The sequence below is a fragment of the Prionailurus bengalensis genome, chromosome C2 (assembly GCF_016509475.1).
Source record: "Prionailurus bengalensis isolate Pbe53 chromosome C2, Fcat_Pben_1.1_paternal_pri, whole genome shotgun sequence".
NCBI lineage: Eukaryota > Metazoa > Chordata > Mammalia > Carnivora > Felidae > Prionailurus > Prionailurus bengalensis.
The window spans coordinates 26168294-26188451 of record NC_057350.1 but is presented as its reverse complement, the minus strand read 5'-3'; the positions used below and the strand labels follow the sequence as shown (position 1 = coordinate 26188451).

Genomic DNA, 20158 nt, shown 5'->3' with positions numbered 1-20158 from the left:
AAACCCACAGAAGAGCAAAGTCACTCAAATATAGACTTTTCTGTCTACCTGCCACGGTTGCCCTTTTAAAATAAGGATATTTCCATGCTTATATTTAATCTGCCTATCGTAGCAACATGTCTCTTTTTCCCTAATAAGATGAGACTCTTAAGTGGCACTAAAAAATAGGAACAAAACCCAAACGCTTAGCAAGTTGTATTACATGTCCCATTATCCTTGGATTAAAAAAAAAAAAAAATTTAATGTTTATTTTTGGGAGAGAGAGAGAGAGACAGAGCATGATCATGCAGGGGAGGGGCAGAGAGAGAGGGAGACACAGATCCAAAGCAGCCTCCTGGCTCTGAGTTGCCAACAGTGAGCCCAGTGTGGGGCTCAAACTCATCAACTGTGAGATCATGACCTGAGCCGTAGTTGGATGCTTAACCGACTGAGCCACGCAGGCACCCCATCCTTGGATTTCACCTCCAGCCTCTTGAAGACCTTATTTGGGATTTGGTGGTAATGAGGTAAACAAAGCAATCTTTTCTTGATGGCTCACCAGTTGGTCCTGTCAAACAGCACTGTTTCTCAGTGGACTACACTGATGCCACATGGCTTTCTACTTTACACATCCCTGAATCCCGTCATCTGACTTACTCCAATCCTGCCTTACTCCGTCCATTAGAGTTCATTTGAATTTGATTACTTAACTTCATTTCCCAAAGGAATGGCTTCATATAATTTGGTGCTCCTTAGGCAGAGCAAACAGAACACAACCAGTCGTTGGATGTAAAGCTGTGAATACACACGTTAGCACATCAGTAGGAGACTGGACAGCTCTAAGAGAGCAAGCTCTTCAAGTTTTACTTCAAACATAAAACAGAATTAGACAACTGGCAGTGTTGGTATTCCAAACTGTGGGTTTGTGTGTTCTTTCTTAATATTTAAATAAGGCAAGGAAATTTTAGTTATAAATTTAAGTTCCAGGCTGTTAACATGCTGTGAAGAAATTTGAAACATTTTGCCTTCAAACATGACCAACATTTGTGCAACAATTCGTGTGGTATTGCTTCAGAATCTTTTCTATGCAAGCTCACATTTTGCCCAGTTTAAAGAGTTTTCCAAGAGTTAAGATGTTTTTCTTTTTATGATGATCTTATCTTAGTTGCTAAGAAAGGGTTGTACAAGTACCTGCATGTTTATGTGCTGTTTATATTAAAGTAATCTTGAGCTTCTTTAAAGTGTTAATTGTAAAAATGGGAGGAGAGCTAAACTTTGCTGTGCTAAGAAAGACTAAAAGGATTAAGATGTTACTTCTTTGGGAGGATCCGATCCCATTTCTGATAAAAGGAATAGAGGAAAAGCTCTGTAAATAGACGTAGCACACCCACACCCATACTGCAGACAAGTTTTGTTTAGCCTAAAAGTGTATTAAAAGAAGAAAAAAATTATATCTACTTATAGTTTTCAGTTTCTTGGTTTCTCTTAAAAGCCAAATCTGAAGATCTGGCAGCAACTGGCTAGTAGTGAGAAGCAGCTGCCATCTGAAAATAGGGCAAGTTCTCTTTAATCCAAAACAGTCCTTACCATTTCCTTCCTGAGTGTGCAGGGTACCTATGACCCAGCAGGCTCTGCGGCCAGGCTGCCAACTAGTGACACGTGTGCTATATACCAAGACTGTGCAGTGATACAGATCTGAATTGCTTTGGTGCAAAAACTGCTTGTCCCAATGATGCTTTGACACCTAACTTGACCAGGCTATTTTGCATCTGATGAGCAAGCAGGAACAGGCAAGCTAGGATTCAACAAGAGTTATTACCACTGTATCTATTGCCCATCACAGCCACTCAGTGGGAGGATGCTCAGATTGTCTATCCTGCCATGGGGCTAAAGGTGGGAAATTAGACCAAAGGCAGGAAGGCAACGATACATAGTTGGAGCACCCACTTCCTTTCCACACCCATAATAGGCCAGGCTTCTATTTTTATTGGATGCCCAAGTGCTTTAGTGACTACTATGCTAACAGTGTCCTATTCCCTCCCACCCCATGCCTTTAGCTAACTCAGGAGCCACTGAAGAGTATGTCATATTCAAGTACTGAACATACTGTTAAAAAGTAATAGGTAATTGCTTATCTCTGCATTTAGCAGATGGAATTGCTGGCAACCACAGTAAGCCAATATACAGATGGGTTCAGCAACCTGCTTTTCTACATTTTGAGAACCAATGCCCTAAGGGAAGATATATCAACAGGTGGTCTTTAGACAGCAGACTGCAGTTTAGAGATGTTTATTCCATTCTCAAGTTACTGTATATGCTAAGAGAAGGATTAAGCTGTTAAACAGCTTAACCCAGTAAATGAATTATAAGGGCAAATTCCAGTAAGCAATGAGTTCTGAGAGACAATGTTAAAAGATAAACCTCAATCTCTAATAATGAAGGAACTGAGTCTGGTAATGAAAGGAGATCTATAAACTGCAAATGACTTGTCAAAAAGAAAACCTCTCTGTGAATTTTACTTTTTCATTTTAACAGTTGGAAAACTGGGGAAACACACCTACATAACAACTGTTTATTACTAATGGTACAAAAAATAAGTCCACATTCAATTCTATTCCCTAATTTAGCTACCTGTTTTTTTTGTTGTTGTTTGAGAGAGAACATACACACGAGCAGAGGAGAGGGGCAGGGGGGAGAGAGAGAGAGAGAGAGAGAGAATCTGAATCCCAACATGGGCTTCTATCTGATGACCCTGGGATCATGACCTGAGTCAAAACCAAAAGTCGGATGCTCAACTGACTGAACCACTCAAGCACTCCTAGCTACCTGTTTTTTTAACTAGCAATGTCCAACAGAACATTCTGTGATGATGGACATGGTCTATAACTGTTATCCAATAGTAGCCACTGCCACATGCAATTATTAAGCATTTGAATGTAGCTGGCATGACCAAGAACTAAAATTTTAACCTTATCTAATTTTAATTAAGGTTAATAACCATACTGTGGTAAGGCTACCAAATTGGACAGGGCAGTCTGTCTGGAAGTAATTAAGCAAAAGTGTACTTGGAACGAGAACATGGATAGAAGCTGTCCATGTTCTTACTAATGGTTTAATATGGGCTACTAAGCTTACAGCAGCATACGATATAAAAGGCTAAATTTGTTTGTCTAGTACATTAAAATAAGTCAAATTTAGACTGTAATTTTTTGGTGGTACAAAAAACATTATACTATAAAAAGTTTTAAGTCAGTAATCCAACTGACTCAAGTAAACCTCTACTTGTTTCATTTTCCCCAAAAGAGCTCTGAGTATACTGACATTAAAAAATTGTTTTTGTGCATGAAGCTGTATAAAAGACTCCCAAAAAGTTAATCAAATCAGGGGTGCCTGGGTGGCTCAGTCAGTTAAGCGTCCAACTCTTGATTTCAGCTCAGGTCATGATCTCACGGTTCATGGGATCAAGCCTCACACTGGGCTCTGTGCTGACAGCATGGAGTCTGCTTGGGATTCTCTCTCTTTCTTTCTCTCTCTCTCTCTCTCCCACACACACACACACTCTCCCCAGCTTGTGCTCTCTCTCTCTCTCTCAAAATAAATAAACTTAAGAAAAAGTTACTCTAATTAACTGTAGTATGATTGAGCTGTTTTATATGTGGCACAAAGAGACACTAATTTGCAGAAGAAAACAAAAAATCCCAACATTCCTAAAGATACATAAAGTTAAAATGATACATGTTACTTAAACAAAAGAGACTGTAAAAAAAAGAAATCCACTTTTATAGTAACACCAGATAAACAAGGAAAATCATAATGACAAAGTAAAATTATAGGTTCCAAAGCAAGAAATGTGATAGACATATGAATTCTTTGCCCTTTATCTCCTGAAACCTTGTCTGCCCAGTAAAGGTTATGAATGATTTATTTTCTTACAAATGAGGAAAAAAAAAATGAAAAGCTGTCCAACAGCTATTTTAAAACCTCAGTTTTGCATTTCAACTTTTTGCATAAATTTGAATCATGGTTCCTGAAACTCTAGTTGCCTATTCCTTAAATAGATGCTAAATGGTAGCATCTAATAGGGATATATAGCTAGTGAATTTGAAAACATGTATAAGTCACTTACTACTATAGGTAGTAAATGGTAAAAATTCAGGCTGATGGAAAACAATCATTACAATTCATTAACCATTTGATAAGAAAAACTAACATTAAAAAAAATAATTGATAAATCATATTGCATGATGCTAAACATAGAAATATTATGACTGTGTTATAATTGCATCATAGTAATTCTAGAGTAGAAAGAACTAAACAAAGGGGTTGGTGAACTGACATAAAATAAAATTTTCCCATGATGAAACAAATAGTTTTTTTTTTGTTTTTTTTGTTTTTTAAACTGGAAGATTACATGGTCCTAATTCAGCAGTAATGGAAGCCATTGAAACAAATGATAGGACTACAAATTGGGACAGGACTCTGATCTAAAAGTCTACCTCTGGGAATTTAAACTAAAATGAAATGGGAATTTAATCAGACATGCATAAAAAATGTACATATAACAATGTTTTAGTACTGGTAAACTGCAAACAAGCTAAACATTTAGCAATGGGATAGTGGTTAAATGAATTAGGGTACAATGGACTGCAACCTTAAAAAAAGTAGAAAATTTTACCTAGCATGAAAAATATATTCCTAATATATTAAATGAAAAGGCTGATTATTAAATGCTATATATAGCTTGATTTCATTTTTAAACACAATTTACTACAGATGTGTGCATGCACGTACACATACGTAGTCTACTACAGAAAACAATTTAGAAGAACACACCAAAAATATCAAGAGACTGTTGGTAAATGAGTGGCATTATGAATCTTAATATTCTTATTATTTCCTATATTTTGATTTTTCTGTAATAGGCATTATTTGCTTTTTCAGTGAAAAACATTTTTAAAAATGTCTAGGAATAAATACATTTTGGTTTGGGAAAGAACACTGCATTCCTTAGTCTAAGACAAATTATGCTTTTAGTATTGGACTGTATGTTCCATTGAACTAAGTGAAAGAAAAAAGATGGAGATACTGATAATGGTAAAAGACACACATACCTAAGACTCTTAATTTTTTCAAGACTGTGAGAATTTTCTTAGGCGAACAATGTATCTAGCAAGGAAAAGTATTTTCCTTCAAATGAAAGCAGTTCCTCTTCTCCAAAGAAAAATCATAACCATGTTATCGTTTTATCTGGCAATCCTCGGTGATGACCCAAGGACCCAAAGAGAGTAAGGGAAAAAGACACTGATGAGTGAAGACAGTTCATACTGTTGATTAAAAAAACAAAGAATGTATGGTGAAAGGATTTGCTGAGCAGCTGCTACAAAACAGAAATGAAAGCTAGAGCAGAAAAACCTAATGAAACCAAATCATAGAAAGGTAAAATCAGGTAAATTCAAACCTCCTCAATGTACAATAAAACATTAAATTATTTTTGTCAATGGAGAAGATGTTCAATATACAAGCAGTATTTCATCTTTTCAGATCCTTCTAAATATTTGAATTTAAATACTAACATTTGTTTCATATACTATATTTACCACAAGGCTCCTCTATACTCATCATTTGATGTGACCCTCACACTGCTCCTTGAACACAGGCATTGATGTTGTTTATCATCGCCTTTATTTAATACATGTACTCTAAAAGTTGAGCAGTTGCATACTAGGAGGAAGGAGAAGGAAATGGAATTTAAGACAGAGGAAACTTAGACATGAAAGTGAGAAATAAATGGAGGGAATGAACCAGAGTGAGAAAGACAGAGATAGAGTTGGCACACAGACTGGCTTGTAGAGTGCCTTTGGAAGAGTAATGAAAGATGAAGGTGGCCAGTTGAACAGACATAACCCAGTCATGACATGTTTTATGTGTTGTATTAGGAAGCTAATAATCTGAGTAAAATAGCAAGGAGTCAATGGATAGTTAGTTCTATGACAGTGAATGGCATGATCAGATCTTTAAAGTAAAAGACCTTTCTGGTGATACTGAGAAAGAACTGGGGAGGTAGGGTAGCGGTGGGGATAAAAAGATTAAATCTATGCAGCTAATTAAGTAGTCTTGGGGTAATATTGGTAAGGAGGAAAAAGGGCCTGGACAAAAGTATAGCAGTGGGAATGAAAAGTAGGAAACAAATGGGAGAGAATCAATAGGACTCAGGGACAGAGTGCAAAGAGAGGGCGGGTGGAAGCCGTCGGGTAACAGACAGGACCTGCTGCTAGGCCATAGGCCAACTTGCCTTTATATATTGGAAAGTCATCCCTACCAGGGTACACAGCTTGAACAGCAGAGCCTAGATCAGATTCTAGGCTACATTATCATTGTACCTACACAACTCTACATGGAAAGTCCTGAAGAACCAGGAACCATTCATTCACTAATGGCAGTTTTTCAAGGTTTGGTCCTGAGGTCATTTGCAGAATAGTTAGCTGGGACTCTTGTTAAAATGCAAATTTCAAGATCAACTCTAGACCTATGAAATCAAAATCTCTGCATGTGGATCCCAGAGTTCCATTTGAACCAAAGATGAATGAAATATAAAATGCATGTGTATATGGAAATAGAGATCCATTTAGTTCTGAGGAACTTAAATTCAAGACAGGTACAAAATATTCAAATGGAAGGCACAAAATATTCAAGACAGTTGAATATACAGGTCTGGCACTCAGAAGAAAGATTTGGTTTGGCCTGGCAATGTGTCTGTGGTATAGTACAGAGGTATAGCTAAAGACATGTCAATGAAAGAAGTAGATGAGTGCAATAAGAGAAGGACAGAATTCAATGAAACACTAGTATTTTAGGGACTTGTACCTGGCAATGAACCCGAGAAGACAGAAAAGTGGGCAGAAATAAGAGGACACAGCTCTTTTCTCACAGAACCCATGGAGTCAAGTGTTTCAAAAGAAAATGTTAAATGTCAGATTTTGATAATGGCACGAACATGAGACTATTTACTGCATTGACTACAAGGAGGTCACTAGTGAGAGTAAAGGAGGATGGCAAATTGTAAGGGCACTGAAGGATAGGATGGGAGGACTGAGTAGACCCTGAATGAACACGACTCTTCCAAGAACTATGGTTTCAGGGAAAGAAATCATATGGTTTATGATTTTTTCTTTTAAGTGTGGGAGACATGAGCATTTCTGCCACTCTAACCATCTTTTTGGTCAATCTGCCAGGATACAGAGATAGTAACTGTAGGTAGGCAAGATGATGAGTAAGCAGAAGTTACAACAAATGGAGGAGAGAGTAAATAAATGAATTAAGAAGAGTGGGTGGTAGAAAAGACAGTCTGTAAAAAGCATATTTTTCTACATCTAGTCCTAACTGGATATAGAATTGTGAGATTTTAGTTTCTTTCTCAAGATACTTGCGGCTGGTATTTACCAGACACATTTAGTTAATACACTGGTAACCTAAAACTGAGTTTTTGGAGAACTTTCTGTTACAGTATGTAGGAATTATATTTTATCTATACTGTTATATTTAATCTATATATATTGATTCTACTTCGTAGCAGAAATACAATCAAAATGTTGCTTGACACGGAGTTGAAAACTGATTGTTGATATCCTGAAAATACTCTGAATAAGCCAAAGTAACATAATCAAGATTATAAAGAATATTTTAATAATAAACAGAAATGTTATCAGGACAAATATATTAACAAACAGTGTTAGTAAGGAAGTAGAAAGAATACAAAAACTTGAAAATATTTTACATTGTACCCAATACTTAAAGATCTGTAAGTATTTAAAGATAGAAATACAAAAATATGAAGAGTACTTTATGTTAATTTTGAAACACTCCCCAATACCCTAAACTTTAACATATGGGTTCTGTTTTCAAATCAGACTAGCAATTTTTGTTCACTACATTCATTGTAGATATTATTCCAACAGTTATCCTAAGTTTTAGATATTAAAAATGTCATTTAAGTATATTTGAATAGCACTTTAGAGATTGGAAGGTGCTTTCACTGTCTACTTAATCTCCACGTTATTTCATAAGAAATGAACATTAAGTGTAAATTTCAAGTAAGGTAATACATGGAAAAATATACTAGTGATTTAATCTATACTTCATAAAGGCAAATAATTCCATATCCTCTTCCAACATACTATATAATTAATTTATTCTATTGTCTTTTCCCTCCTCTCATATAAGCTTTATGAGATTTATGTTTGTTTTATTCCATGTCTTATACTCAGCTACTAGAATAACTTCCAGCACAGAGTGGTTGCTTAGTTAATATTTACTGAATAATTGTGCTTAAAAATTGCTATGGACCCAACCACACAGCTTTAATTATGAGATTTAGATTTTAATGGGTACACACAAATTATTCTGCTTTACTGGTATACAATTGAGACAGGAATGCAAAAAATTACCAGAGATACACTAGTTTAAAATTATTTGTAAACAAACAGGCAAGTTTCCCTTATTACAAACTATAAATCCAAGGCTGTGTTTAATGGGTTTATTCCCCTTATCAAAATCGTAATGGACCATATGGTGTGCCAAATTGGATTAGCATAATTTAAATCCACTCTAACTAGAACTATAGTTACCACATTTTGATAAGTTTTCAGTGTTAGCCTCTTTGATTTTAATCACTTATACATTTTTCATGTATTACTATATTTGAAATTCACAATGTTAACTTCCTATATAATGTGGAGATTAAGGTGCTGTAAAAGCACCTTTCACTTTCTAAAGTACTATGCAAATATAAAGGTATGAGGTCTTTATTTTCAGTAATAAACACTGGAAAATTTAAGTTTTTTTTAAGCAGAATATCAGCAGAGGTGCTGTATTTCTGAATATGTTCTAAGTATTTCTAAAATCTTCTATTGATGTAGTTAAGTTCAATGCTCATTACCTTCTAAACCCAGAAACTAGAAAACTCATCTCATAAACTACCTATTTTTCTCTTTCTGAAAGTGCCCCAGGCACTTATTGAGGCCGATGAGCAAAAGGACCATGGTGTGCAATTTCCAGGAATGGTGCTAACATTTTCACTTGTGTTTGCACTGACTGCATCCATTTACTCAGATCCCTATTCCCTCTTGAAAGACTGATAATCAGGATAAGCCTCCATTACCCAGATGGTTGGGAGGACAGAGAATAGTGTTAGAACCACTGCCTCATTACCAGTCGACACCTGCATGATTCTCTAGCAAATGTCAGTCTACAGCTCAATAAGCTTATCCTTTCTGGGCAGGAGCGGCAAGATAGTCAAGGTGTGTTCCCTTCTCTCTGATCATTAACCAGCCCAATCCAAGGGTTCTAAAAATTGTATCTTCTTGACAGATTGTTGAGATTACAACACATTGAGATTACAATCCATGTGGAGACTGCATCATCCTACTCTCTTAAGTCATCAGAAATGTATATTTTCAGATATTCCACTGAACATGTATTAATACCATGGGGAGAAATAATTTAAAAAAATTTTGTCTCCTGAGACCCAGATTTTGTTCCTTGCCTCAATATTCACATTTGTATAATTCATCTCTGACTTTGCCTAACTTAATATCTCCTAAATTTTAATAGTTCATGTAATTTTCTTTGGAAGCAGAAATGATTTAGGCACTTGGTTTTTTGGAATCAGAGACCTTGGGTTTGAACTTGTAAGCTGTGCAATTTTGGACCAGTTACCTAGCCTGTCTGCTCACTTTCCTTATTCATCAAATTGGGATAACAATAGAAACAATGCATGTAAAGTGTATAATACTCGACAAACAATACCTATTATTTAAATAAGTCTCTTATCTGAAAGTGCAAGTCACTTAAGTATTTACCGACAGTTGAACTAGCTTCTTCCTAACTTGAGAGTGATAGTTCACTTCTTCCAGAGAACAGAGAAACCTATCTTTGTCTTCTTTCTTCACAGGACATTATTTTGCATGTGATAGAAAAATTACCCTTTTATTTCTAGGTAGCTGATTTCTCTTTATCAACTTTTCAGTAACAGTTTTAAATTATTTTAAGTCACATAAATCATATCCATTTACTGAGAATAGATAATTTTGACCTACATATTAAAGATTTTCAATCTAGATTTAATGTATTTCCATATCTCATAAAATATTTGTCATCTTTGTCAACACAATGGGATGAAAGAATTATGAAGCTGAACCAGAATGCCACATTTTTAACATTCTAACAAATCCTTTTTATTTATAATTACGATGTTCTTATTACTAAGATATTCTGGGTTGTATATTCTGCTTCCTTGTTTTCAACTTTAAATCACTGATTTAACGAATATATTTTTATCACTGATTTAAAGAGGACTCAGGGTCATCAAATGCCTAGGGGTCATCATTATGAGCACACAACACTATGTTGGGGTGTCCAGAAAAAGAGAAATGCAATGCGTAAAATGAATCTAGAAACTCCCATTCTTGACACAGCCCTGTTAAAACTTCTTGCTCTGTATTTGGGGAAAAATACTTACGTCTGTTTTTTACCCTGACTGAAAAAGAACCAATTATCACTATTAGTATTATTGGCTACATCTTTTTTTGAATATGGTACAAAGTTCTATTAGTTAAGATTCATAAAACTTCTAGTAGACTCCAAAAAGATCTCATGAAATTCTCTAAAAGGGCAGAAAAATAGTAGAAAAGTTTCAGTGTGAGCAAGTTTAAAGGAAAAATAATGTAAAGAGAAACAGTACTCTAAAGTCTCCTTTAGATTGATGCAGTCAGTCTTCAGTCAAATATTTATTCATTTCTCTTTGCCAGTCCTGTGCTACTGCTGATTATGTACTAGCAAACAAAACACACTCTAAAATAAATCCATGTCCTTACAGAATTACAAATGGGGGGGGGGGGAGGGAAGCACATTAAACAAACACACAAGCAAAGAACTACAGTAAACAATTATAACAAGTGCCATGAAAAAAAAGGGTGCTATGAGGAAAAGAATATTGGGGAGAGTAGTGGTGGTGGGGAGGGGCTGGGGGGAGGAGAATTAAAAGGCAGGGAAGGCTCCTTTGAGAAGTAACTTTCTAAGAATTAAGAAACAGGCAGGCTCTCTCTGTGGAGCTAACCTGCACAGATTTTAGTTAGGCATGTAAATCTTTACCTTCTCCACCCTTGACTTCCAACTTTGATATTTTTGGTTTCAGGGATAGAAGGGGAATTTACTTATTTATTCATTCACTCACTCTGAAAAGAGATATGGCTAGGGTAGGAATAACAGCTTAAAGCTTTAGACATGTAACTTGGAAGTACTTATTGGTTACATAGGTGAAGATGTCTAAAAATTAGTTACATATATTGATGTATAGCTGGGGGTGGGGGTGAAGGGAAGGAGGAGGAGGCAAGGGGTTGTTTTGTTAGTTTTCATCATATAAAAGGTTATGAAAGCCCAGAGTGAGGATGAAAAGCCTAGGACAGAGGAGGCCAACATTAAATTTTTCTTTTTTTTTTTTTTTTTAAAGAGACCTATACAGATTATCAGGACCACTCAAAAACATTAAGAAAACCAGTGAGTGAATGAGTGAATGGCATCATTATAGAGGTGCTGGTCTACAATTTAAGCTGTTAAAATATGACAAAGGAAACAGAAATGTCCATTTCCCACAGTGGTACAACAGCTCTGATGAGACACCTGATTGGAATCCCTTCTGTGTCGTTTACTGTCTATGTGACTTTAGGCAAGTTTGCTTGACCCCAGAGCCTTTATTTCACCACATATATATTGGGAATATTACCACTTACTTCTTAGTCCTGACGGGAGCGCTCTGTTAGCTCTAATAAATGCTTGGTTATGCTTAAAAATTAGTAGGCAAAGTCAGGCTTTCCAACCTTTCTAGTCATTTCTACAGGTATTTTAACTATACACTGTATCACTAAAGAAGAGAAAATAAATCTTAATCGTTTCCTATTTAAAACTCAGATAGGCATATGCCTCCAGCTGAATTGACAGGATCATAATACACTTAAGCAACTTGCCCAAGTTCTCCTGGTTGGTGAATGGGAATTTGAATTCAGTCTGGCTCTGCAGTGTGTGCCCCAGCTGGAGGTGTTGGGCCTCTGGAGCAGTTTTAGGAACGTGTGCTCCCAATCACTGCTTGCTACTCTGCAGCTTCATCCTCAGCATCAAGAACGAACAAACCTGAGATCCACTGCTTATTTTGCCAAGTGCTCTTCTTGGAACAAATGGCAACTATGGGAGTTCAGCCTTCGGAATGAGATTCTGGCACAATAATTTCAAGGTTAAGAAATACAAATAGGAAACTGCTCTTACTGGTGACATTTGAGAACCAGTATGACACAAAAACTTAGATATCTTGCCAAGAAAACCCAACTAGTTATGTGGCAGGGTCAAATGCAAGGCCAGGTCTGAGTCTAGGACCCACGTGCTTAATCAGCAGAACAGAAGTGAGCAGTGGCAGATGCACCCGGCTGCGGAAAAGCAATCTTCCCTGTAAAAGTATGAGGGAGGTAGAAACCATATGAGTCTACCATTAACAGAGTCTGGGAGAGAGGAGGGAAAAGTTTTCCCAAGTTTATAATCTCTAAATTGCTTAACCACACAAATTTCTTCCAGACAAAAATTGGGGGACCTCTTTCAGAACAGTAACATCAATCCTTACATGATACATAATGAGATAGGTTAGATACTTCAAAACTCTTACAGCTTTCTGGCAACAAGTCCACATGTGATCTGCCTGCATGCCCATCCTCAGAATACAATCCCTCATTCCGCTAAAATCCCTTCCAGTTCTAACTCCAGGACTGGAAGAATCATCAGAGCATTACTTGTTAGTATTAGCTGTAGCTCAAATAGTTTGTCTCCAACATGGAATAACCTTTAATTACTAGGAAGGCCCCTCTCTGCCTGATTTTACTTCTTGCCTACTCAATATCCTTTGTCCCATCTTTGTGAAACACTGACGTTATTTGGAGCAGCTTCTCTTAGGGGCAATGAAATGTGTAAGAAACTATTAGCTGGGACTTCACGAAAAACCCCTTTTTAGATGCAAGATTGCTAATATGCATCTTTTGTCAGATGTCCTGCTGTCCTTTCTTTCTTGTCTGAGAATAAGGAAGCAATGGCTGGAGTTCCAGCAGCCACTTTGGCTCATGAGATGACCTTGAAGATAGTTACCTATGTGGTAAGGGAAGTGGAATACAAAAACAGAAGTAGCTTGAGTCCTTCTGATCAGGGAGCTATCATACCAAGTCCAGGTCCAACTTATTTTTATATGGGAGATATAAATATCCATTCCATTTTATTTCACATTATTTGGATTTCCTGTTATTTGCGGCCAGATCTCATTCCTGATGGATGTATCTTCCCCATCAAAATTTGTGTACGATCTAGGTTTTAAATTCATCCTAGACTTTAGAATTAGAAAGCTTCACAAAGTTAAAAGGGAGGAAAAGCTGGGAGTAACTAAAAAGAGGCAAACATAATTAGCACAGGGATGATTCTAGAACCTGGCTCCTTATAAATGGGTTGGTAGTTAAGTCACAAGTCTTCATTAGATTCTGTTAGCCTAGATTCAATTATTTTTCTTTTAAAGTATTCTATAATTTAAACTTATCACCAGTTAAAACTACTTTCCACTTTCATCCCTCCCTACTCCTGTCCAAATAATGAGGTTTTACTGTTGCAGCCATTTAAAAAGCATTCAAATTTATTTAAAGTGACATTAAAAGGCAGTTAAAGAATTAACTTTGTGCCTGTATTTCTAAGTATATCAAAGATAGCCAAGTTAAAGTTTAAAAGTCACACTGAGCTTTATATTTACAAGTATTCTCGGGGCACCTGGGTGGCTCTGTTGGTTAAGTGGCCGACTTCGGCTCAGGTCATGATCTCGCAGTCCGCGAGTTTGAGACCCACATCGGGCTCTGTGCTGACAGCTCAGAGCCTGGAGCCTGCTTCAGATTCTGTGTCTCCCTCTCTCTCTGCCCCTCCCCTGCTCACAGTCTTTCTTTCTATCCAAAATAAATAAGCATAAAAAAATTAAAAAAAATAAAAGTATTCTCTTAGTTAATACCAATATATCACATTTGCAATTATATGAAACAAGAGGCTAATGCCAGATACAGTTAGCTATAAATACAGTTTCCCTATCACAAGAGGTGGATCTTTTTACTTAAGTGGAAAGATGCTAGTGTGTCAGAAGCAGGACAAAGGAAGAGCTATTGGCAGACTTTGAGTAGTAAATGACCAGTCTTGACAACCAAACTGAATCAGGATTTAATGTTGAGATTCAAACTGCTCACTGACTACTGACTACTAACCATGTGAACAATGTTTTGGTCAAAGACATAAAATCAAGGAAGAACAAGATTAAAAGTAAGCACTGGGTTCACCAGTGAGAAAACACCTATAGGTTTTTCTTGCTGGAAAGATTACCAAGGATATGAATTTGGGTCAGCTTCTAGAAAAGTTTCTAGAAGCTTCAACAAATTAGGGGGAGAATGAAGTCGGAGACGAACTAGTAAGCATTGGTGGTGCTTACTAATCAACCATCAAGTTAGACTGAAAACTTTGCTTGGCATAAGAGGAACCAATCCGGTCTTTTTTTTTTAAAATTTTTTAAATGTTTATTTATTTTTGAGAGAGAGAGAGAGAGACAGAGAGAGAGAGAGAGAGAGAGAGAGAGAGAGAATGAGGCAGAGCGTGAGTGAAGGATCTGAAGCAGGATCCAGGCTCTGAGCTGTCAGCAGAGCCCAACGCGGGGCTCCAACTCACAAACCGTGAAATCATGGCCTGGGCTGAAGTTGGATGCCTAACCGACTGAGCCACCCAGGCGCCCCCAATCCAGTTTTATAAAAAAGTTTATCTCCACAGAAAAGAAAAGAGAGGAAGTCAGTTATTAGAGGAAGGTAAGAATGCTCTAAAAATTATTTGCACAGTCTTTTGGCAGAAAATGAAAACTGTATGAAGTAACAGATTGGAGTCCTGGACTTTTGTCCCCTCTAGCTTCATTTCCAACTTTGTTACATTACAGCTGAGTTTTATTATTGGCTCCTGACTATCCTGGGCTATCTTCTTCCCAGCCTCAATAGCTTAGGGAAAGGTAGTAATATGGTCACTAATTGTAAAGATTTTAGTATCATGAACTATGATGCATATTAGAGTATCTGATTATACATGCATAAAAAAGTTTATAGTGTCTTAGAGCCTAGGATAGGCCATGAGTATTAGGAAGTTTATGCATCTGTTTTCTAATCCTAGAAGTAGACAAGTTATTTTAATGTGAATTACAGGTACAAAGAAAAATCAATCTTGCAAGCATTTCAAAACAGTTAAGTCCTCAAAGTACATTTCTTAGGTCCTTGAAGTATACAAGGAAGTATAAAAAATATAGGTACCATTTCCTTTTAATAACTGTGAAGTCACAGAAAAAAGGCAATTTAGAGCCATGCTCAGAATACGAAATCTCTCCAAGAAGATTTGACTGTCTTTTGTTATTTCTTTCTTCTTTCATCTTCATTTATAAATATATGCAGGTACACAGCTTTAAACAACAGGCCATTTGATTGGACCAGTTTTGATTTGATGTAATCAACAACCCAAAAGATACAAAATTTCCTGTTTACTACAAATGTGTGGACTCAAAATTAGGTAAACTGTTATTATTCTTCAAACTGGCCTCTTGGAGAATACAGAATGCTTTAGAACAAATTTAGCAATTAGTAAACTAAAAAAACAAGTAAGAGCAACATTACCATACTACAAAGACTTACACCAAACTACTGTAGTTAAATGCCATTGTTTTTAAAAGTTCCTCTTATATTCTAATATTTATTGGCTGGTATTGTGCTAACAACTTCATAAGGAAGAGAAAATTTAAAACACTTTAAAAGATTTACTGACAAAGAGCAGAATATACCTTGTTATTTTTCAGGTATGCGATTACTTTATTATCACTTTTTTTCATTGAGTTTTAAAGACCTGTATACTGATATGAAAACTGAAACTTTGTGGAATTCAGAGTTCTCATTCCCTTTCCTCCTATAATAATCTTATGACATTAAGTTAAAATGGTTATAATAGACTAGCTTGTCACTGTAGTTAAGTATAAAAATGTATACATTTGGAAGAGCAACATCAGATAAATGGAGAAGAAAATTTAATTCTGAAATAATTTTTCTCCATGAAGTTTAATTCACATCTTAAAATATAAAATCTTCAGTGTATGTAGAGCATAAAATGAAACAGTTCTGATTCAAATTGAGAACTCTTTGTTTTTTAAGTTACACATCACTATTATTTCAACAACATGACTTATGTTATGCTTATATATTAAAATAGATGTTATCAGAGATGAAATATTTACAAAGGTGGTACCTGAAGAATATTTGTATGTTCTCTATATAATGACAGAAAACAAGTTGAAAGGCATATTTTTGAAAGGCTAGAAAAGCAATTATGGAAGTTTAGGTTTCTGTGGAAAAATTCTATCACAGCATGAACACCACTAATGATGATTTATTAGGAAGCACTGGTTAAGAAATGTTGGCTGACTCAATAGCAAGGATAGCTAATTAAGATTCAGGAAAATGGGTTTCCGATATTAAAATAACTATTGACAAAAGATCAATGGACTTAAATATATACTGGAAGGAGATCACCAGGCTTCAAACCCCAGCATGTCAATTACTGCTGTGTGACTTCAAAGTGCCTTTCTTGAAGGTCTCAATGGTTAGGTCCCATTACCTTTAAAATGGATAACAGAAGCCATCCCAGAGCTATTTTGAGTTCATTCAATACGATAATCCACGTAAGGTGCTTACTACAGTGCCTGGCACCTAATGACAGTTTGCCATCACCACTGCAACCTTGAACAGTTCTATTATTTGACCCTCAGTTTCCTTCAATTAAAATACAGGTTTGGGCTGGATCATTTCTAATGCCTTTGCCCATTCAAAATTAAAATCTACAATGTAGAAGAATATATAGGGCCAACTCTATTTCCAAAGAACATAAATTTAGATCTGTCACCTTGGCATAATCAAGGACATGGTAATTTAAATGCTATAGAGGAATCATATTTTTAAGTCAGTCCTTTCAAATTAGTTATAATTACTACACTTATTAAGGCCCAAGTTATATGTATTCTATTTATTCCCAAGAAATCTATGATCTTCCATCAACTATCATGCTCAGGAACTACAATTCTTCCAGAAGGTAAAATGGCAAAACTAACATAACCAATACGATCGTAAGGGGAAGATGAATGTCATGCAATTTATTATGATTTTAGTGTCTACTTATGATTACAATTTTGGCTTGTTACTACAGAATAGCTAAATATATTAATTTGGTGCCTACAACAATATCTGAAAAGTCCTAACAGGAATCTCAAAAGGAAACTGAAAACAGTAACAACAAATACATTAGGGTTAACTATAAGAACATTTCACATCTCTAGTTACTTAACAGAAAAAGTAAAGGTAATGAAATTTTTCAAATATACAGTCCAGGAAAAAAAAAAAAATTAAATACTGTTTTGAAACTGTCCCAAATCTAAAAGTCTAACAAAATCTCTGTACTGATATGTTACAATTCAAAATTCAAATGACACATAAACTTTTTAATCACAAGAATATTAAGATTCGTTTTAGTTTGAGTCATAAATATTTTTTTTTAAAAACCTGAGTTTTATCATAATATCAAGATTAAAGAAACATATCCCACATGTTTCTTGGGGGCAAACTACTAATGTCCATACACATATTAACTGTACACGAATCCAAACAAATAGTACATTTAATAAGAGACTTTTTTTTAATAGTTGGAGAACTCTTTCATATACTTTCAAAATTACTATTAAGAAATGTAAAAAACCTTTTTAGTTTTTAAAAATTATTAAAGGTGTGTGTGATCACCTTTTAGAAATTATCTAAAAATTTAAAAATGTTTTTCCAGATAAGACATGACTGGGGAAAAGAGTTCTCGTTCACCTCAGTCAGGTACCAGCATGAGAGGCCAAAGGAATTAAATTACATTTTCTCATCCATGTAAATGTTTGGTTATGTTCATTCTTAATATACAACGAACAAAAGCATCCACCTGACAATTTAATAGGGTCTCAAACCAGAAAACACGTTTCCTACTCAATGCTCATACCTTGTTTTTATATTAGCAAAAATGGGGTTAGTACCCTGGGAATTAAAAAAAGGAAAAGATTTATCTTAAATTCACAGCTGTGAGAACTTCGGCCTCCCTTCCATAAATTTTTATCTTCCACAGATCTTCACACATCATACTTGGCACAAGTGCCAATCATTCAAGAAATTTTAGTTTTTCCGTATAGTTAGTTCAGCAAAATCAGTTGTGTAAAGTTCACGCCATTAAAATGAATCTATACTGTATCCTTACCCTCAATATTTAGCTCAAAACAAACGTGGCAGAAGGAGAGTGTTTCTTTGTCTGTTCCCAGTTTACAAACACTGCAAATGTTGTCATCATTCAAATCAATGTTTACAAACTGCTCCTCTTCGTTCATAGTGCCCCTGTTAAGAAACAGAAAGGGTAGGTTATGCAATTTCAAGAACTTGACGGTATGGCAATAACAGGAACTTCTAGGGGAAGGATGCTGTTTATCTAATGTCACAGCCCCATCAAACAAGCATCGCCATGCTTGTACTTGAGTATCACACTTTTATCGTGTAAAGTCACAAAGCTAGTAAAACTTAAAGCCTTGCCATAGGCGTCACTAAGCCTGAGCGCCTTTTTTGATCTCGTACTTCATTTGGTTGAGGAGATGAGCTGAAGGAAAGCGGTTTGCGGGTGTTCTGCTCTGCCCCATCCCCGGCCCTGGCACTGAATGCTTAGCAGCGCTGCCAGGGGTCTTTCAACCTACTTCACACTGTTAAACTCAGGAAAAACGATCTCTTCGGGACACTGCTTTGCTAACTTCATTGATGGGTTTCGCTAACTCGATGTAGCGAGGCTTCCTATCAGAGATACGCGGCAGAAAAACACACGTGCCAGCGCGAACACCCGAAAAGGGCGTCCCGGCAGCGTCCAAAGGACCCGCACCGAAGGCCGGGCAGCGTCTCCACCGCACGGGTCGGACACGGCCGGAGCCGGGGTGTCCAAGCCGAGCTGGTAGGAGTCTTGGGGACCCCTCGCCCTGGACTTCTTCCCACCCAAGAAGGCGTCCAAGTGCCAAGGCAGCCGGACAGCCCGGGACTCAACGCCTCGGGGAGCCAGGCCCCCACTCCACATCCGGCGTTGGGGGGGCGCGCCCGTCCCTCACGAAGCCGCGGACCCGAGTCCGACTCTCTTTCCGTCCAGGCGCCCCGCGAAGAGCAGTGCGAAGGGCCGCGGGGCTCGGAGCGCGAAGGCGGCGGAACCGCGGGATCTCGGGGCCGAGGCGCTTGCGGGTCTGGGATCGGGACGCGAGGTCTTTACCGTCGGCTTCGCGCGCCGCAGCAGCCGTTCCGCACGGCTCGGGCTCCTCCACTATTGTTTCCGGCCGCAGCGGAGGCGGCCGCAGCAGAGGAGGCAGCAGCGCGCCCAGCCCCGCCCCCTCCCGCCGGTGCCATCCGGCGGAGGCTGGTAGGGGGACGCGCAGGGGAGGACGCGGCCTAGAGCAAAGCTGCACGCTGGCCAGGCGGCTGCAGGCCCTGCGTTTCTCCGCTTGCTCCGACGCCGCGTTCTTGGCTAGGATTTTCTCGTGATTCCGAGTCTCTTGGCCCACATCTCTTACGGTTGCTGATACACCCCCCTCCTCGAGGCAAGTAGATACCGGAGTCCGTTACCACCTCCCCCTTCAGCGTAGTGGAAACTACTGCCCTCGGGCGGGGGCCGCAGGGGGCGGGGGCAGAAAAGTGACGAATGGATCGGAGAAGGGGACAGAAATGCGTGGGTAGGATTTTGTTTGAAATCACTAGACTGAAAAAGTAGTATCACTGAACGTCGAGTTAGGTTCCAGTTGAAACATTTAATAAGGGAAAAGTTCAGATTTCAGGTTTCATCCTTTAGGGATAATGTTAAATACAGACGCTTACTTTTTAAATGGGGCTTCCCTTCCGTATAATATGGTCTATTCCTTGCACGCCCACGGGATAATCCCAGAGCCCCGCCTCATATTTTTAGGTCCCGCCCTGTTCTCAAACTGTGTGGTACTTGAAATCTTCTG

The 20158-nt window shown here is 37.5% G+C and overlaps 1 protein-coding gene across 3 annotated transcripts in view; it reads right to left on the bottom strand.

Moving 5' to 3' along the window:
* The window catches only part of CC2H21orf91 (chromosome C2 C21orf91 homolog), a 33560-nt gene extending 13752 nt beyond the window's left edge, over window positions 1-19808 (bottom strand). Inside the window, exons 1-2 of one of the 3 annotated variants that reach the window (XM_043593824.1) lie at window positions 19429-19808; window positions 18391-18524 (exon numbers count right to left, since the gene is read on the bottom strand). In XM_043593824.1, coding sequence (XP_043449759.1) covers window positions 18391-18524; window positions 19429-19562 — 268 coding nt within the window. In that variant the 5' untranslated portion in view covers window positions 19563-19808. Of the gene's footprint in view, window positions 1-18390; window positions 18525-18874; window positions 19115-19163; window positions 19390-19428 lie in introns of those variants that run through there. The other 2 variants (XM_043593826.1, XM_043593825.1) reach the window with 2 other exon arrangements.
* Between the last annotated feature and the right edge of the window lie 350 nt (window positions 19809-20158).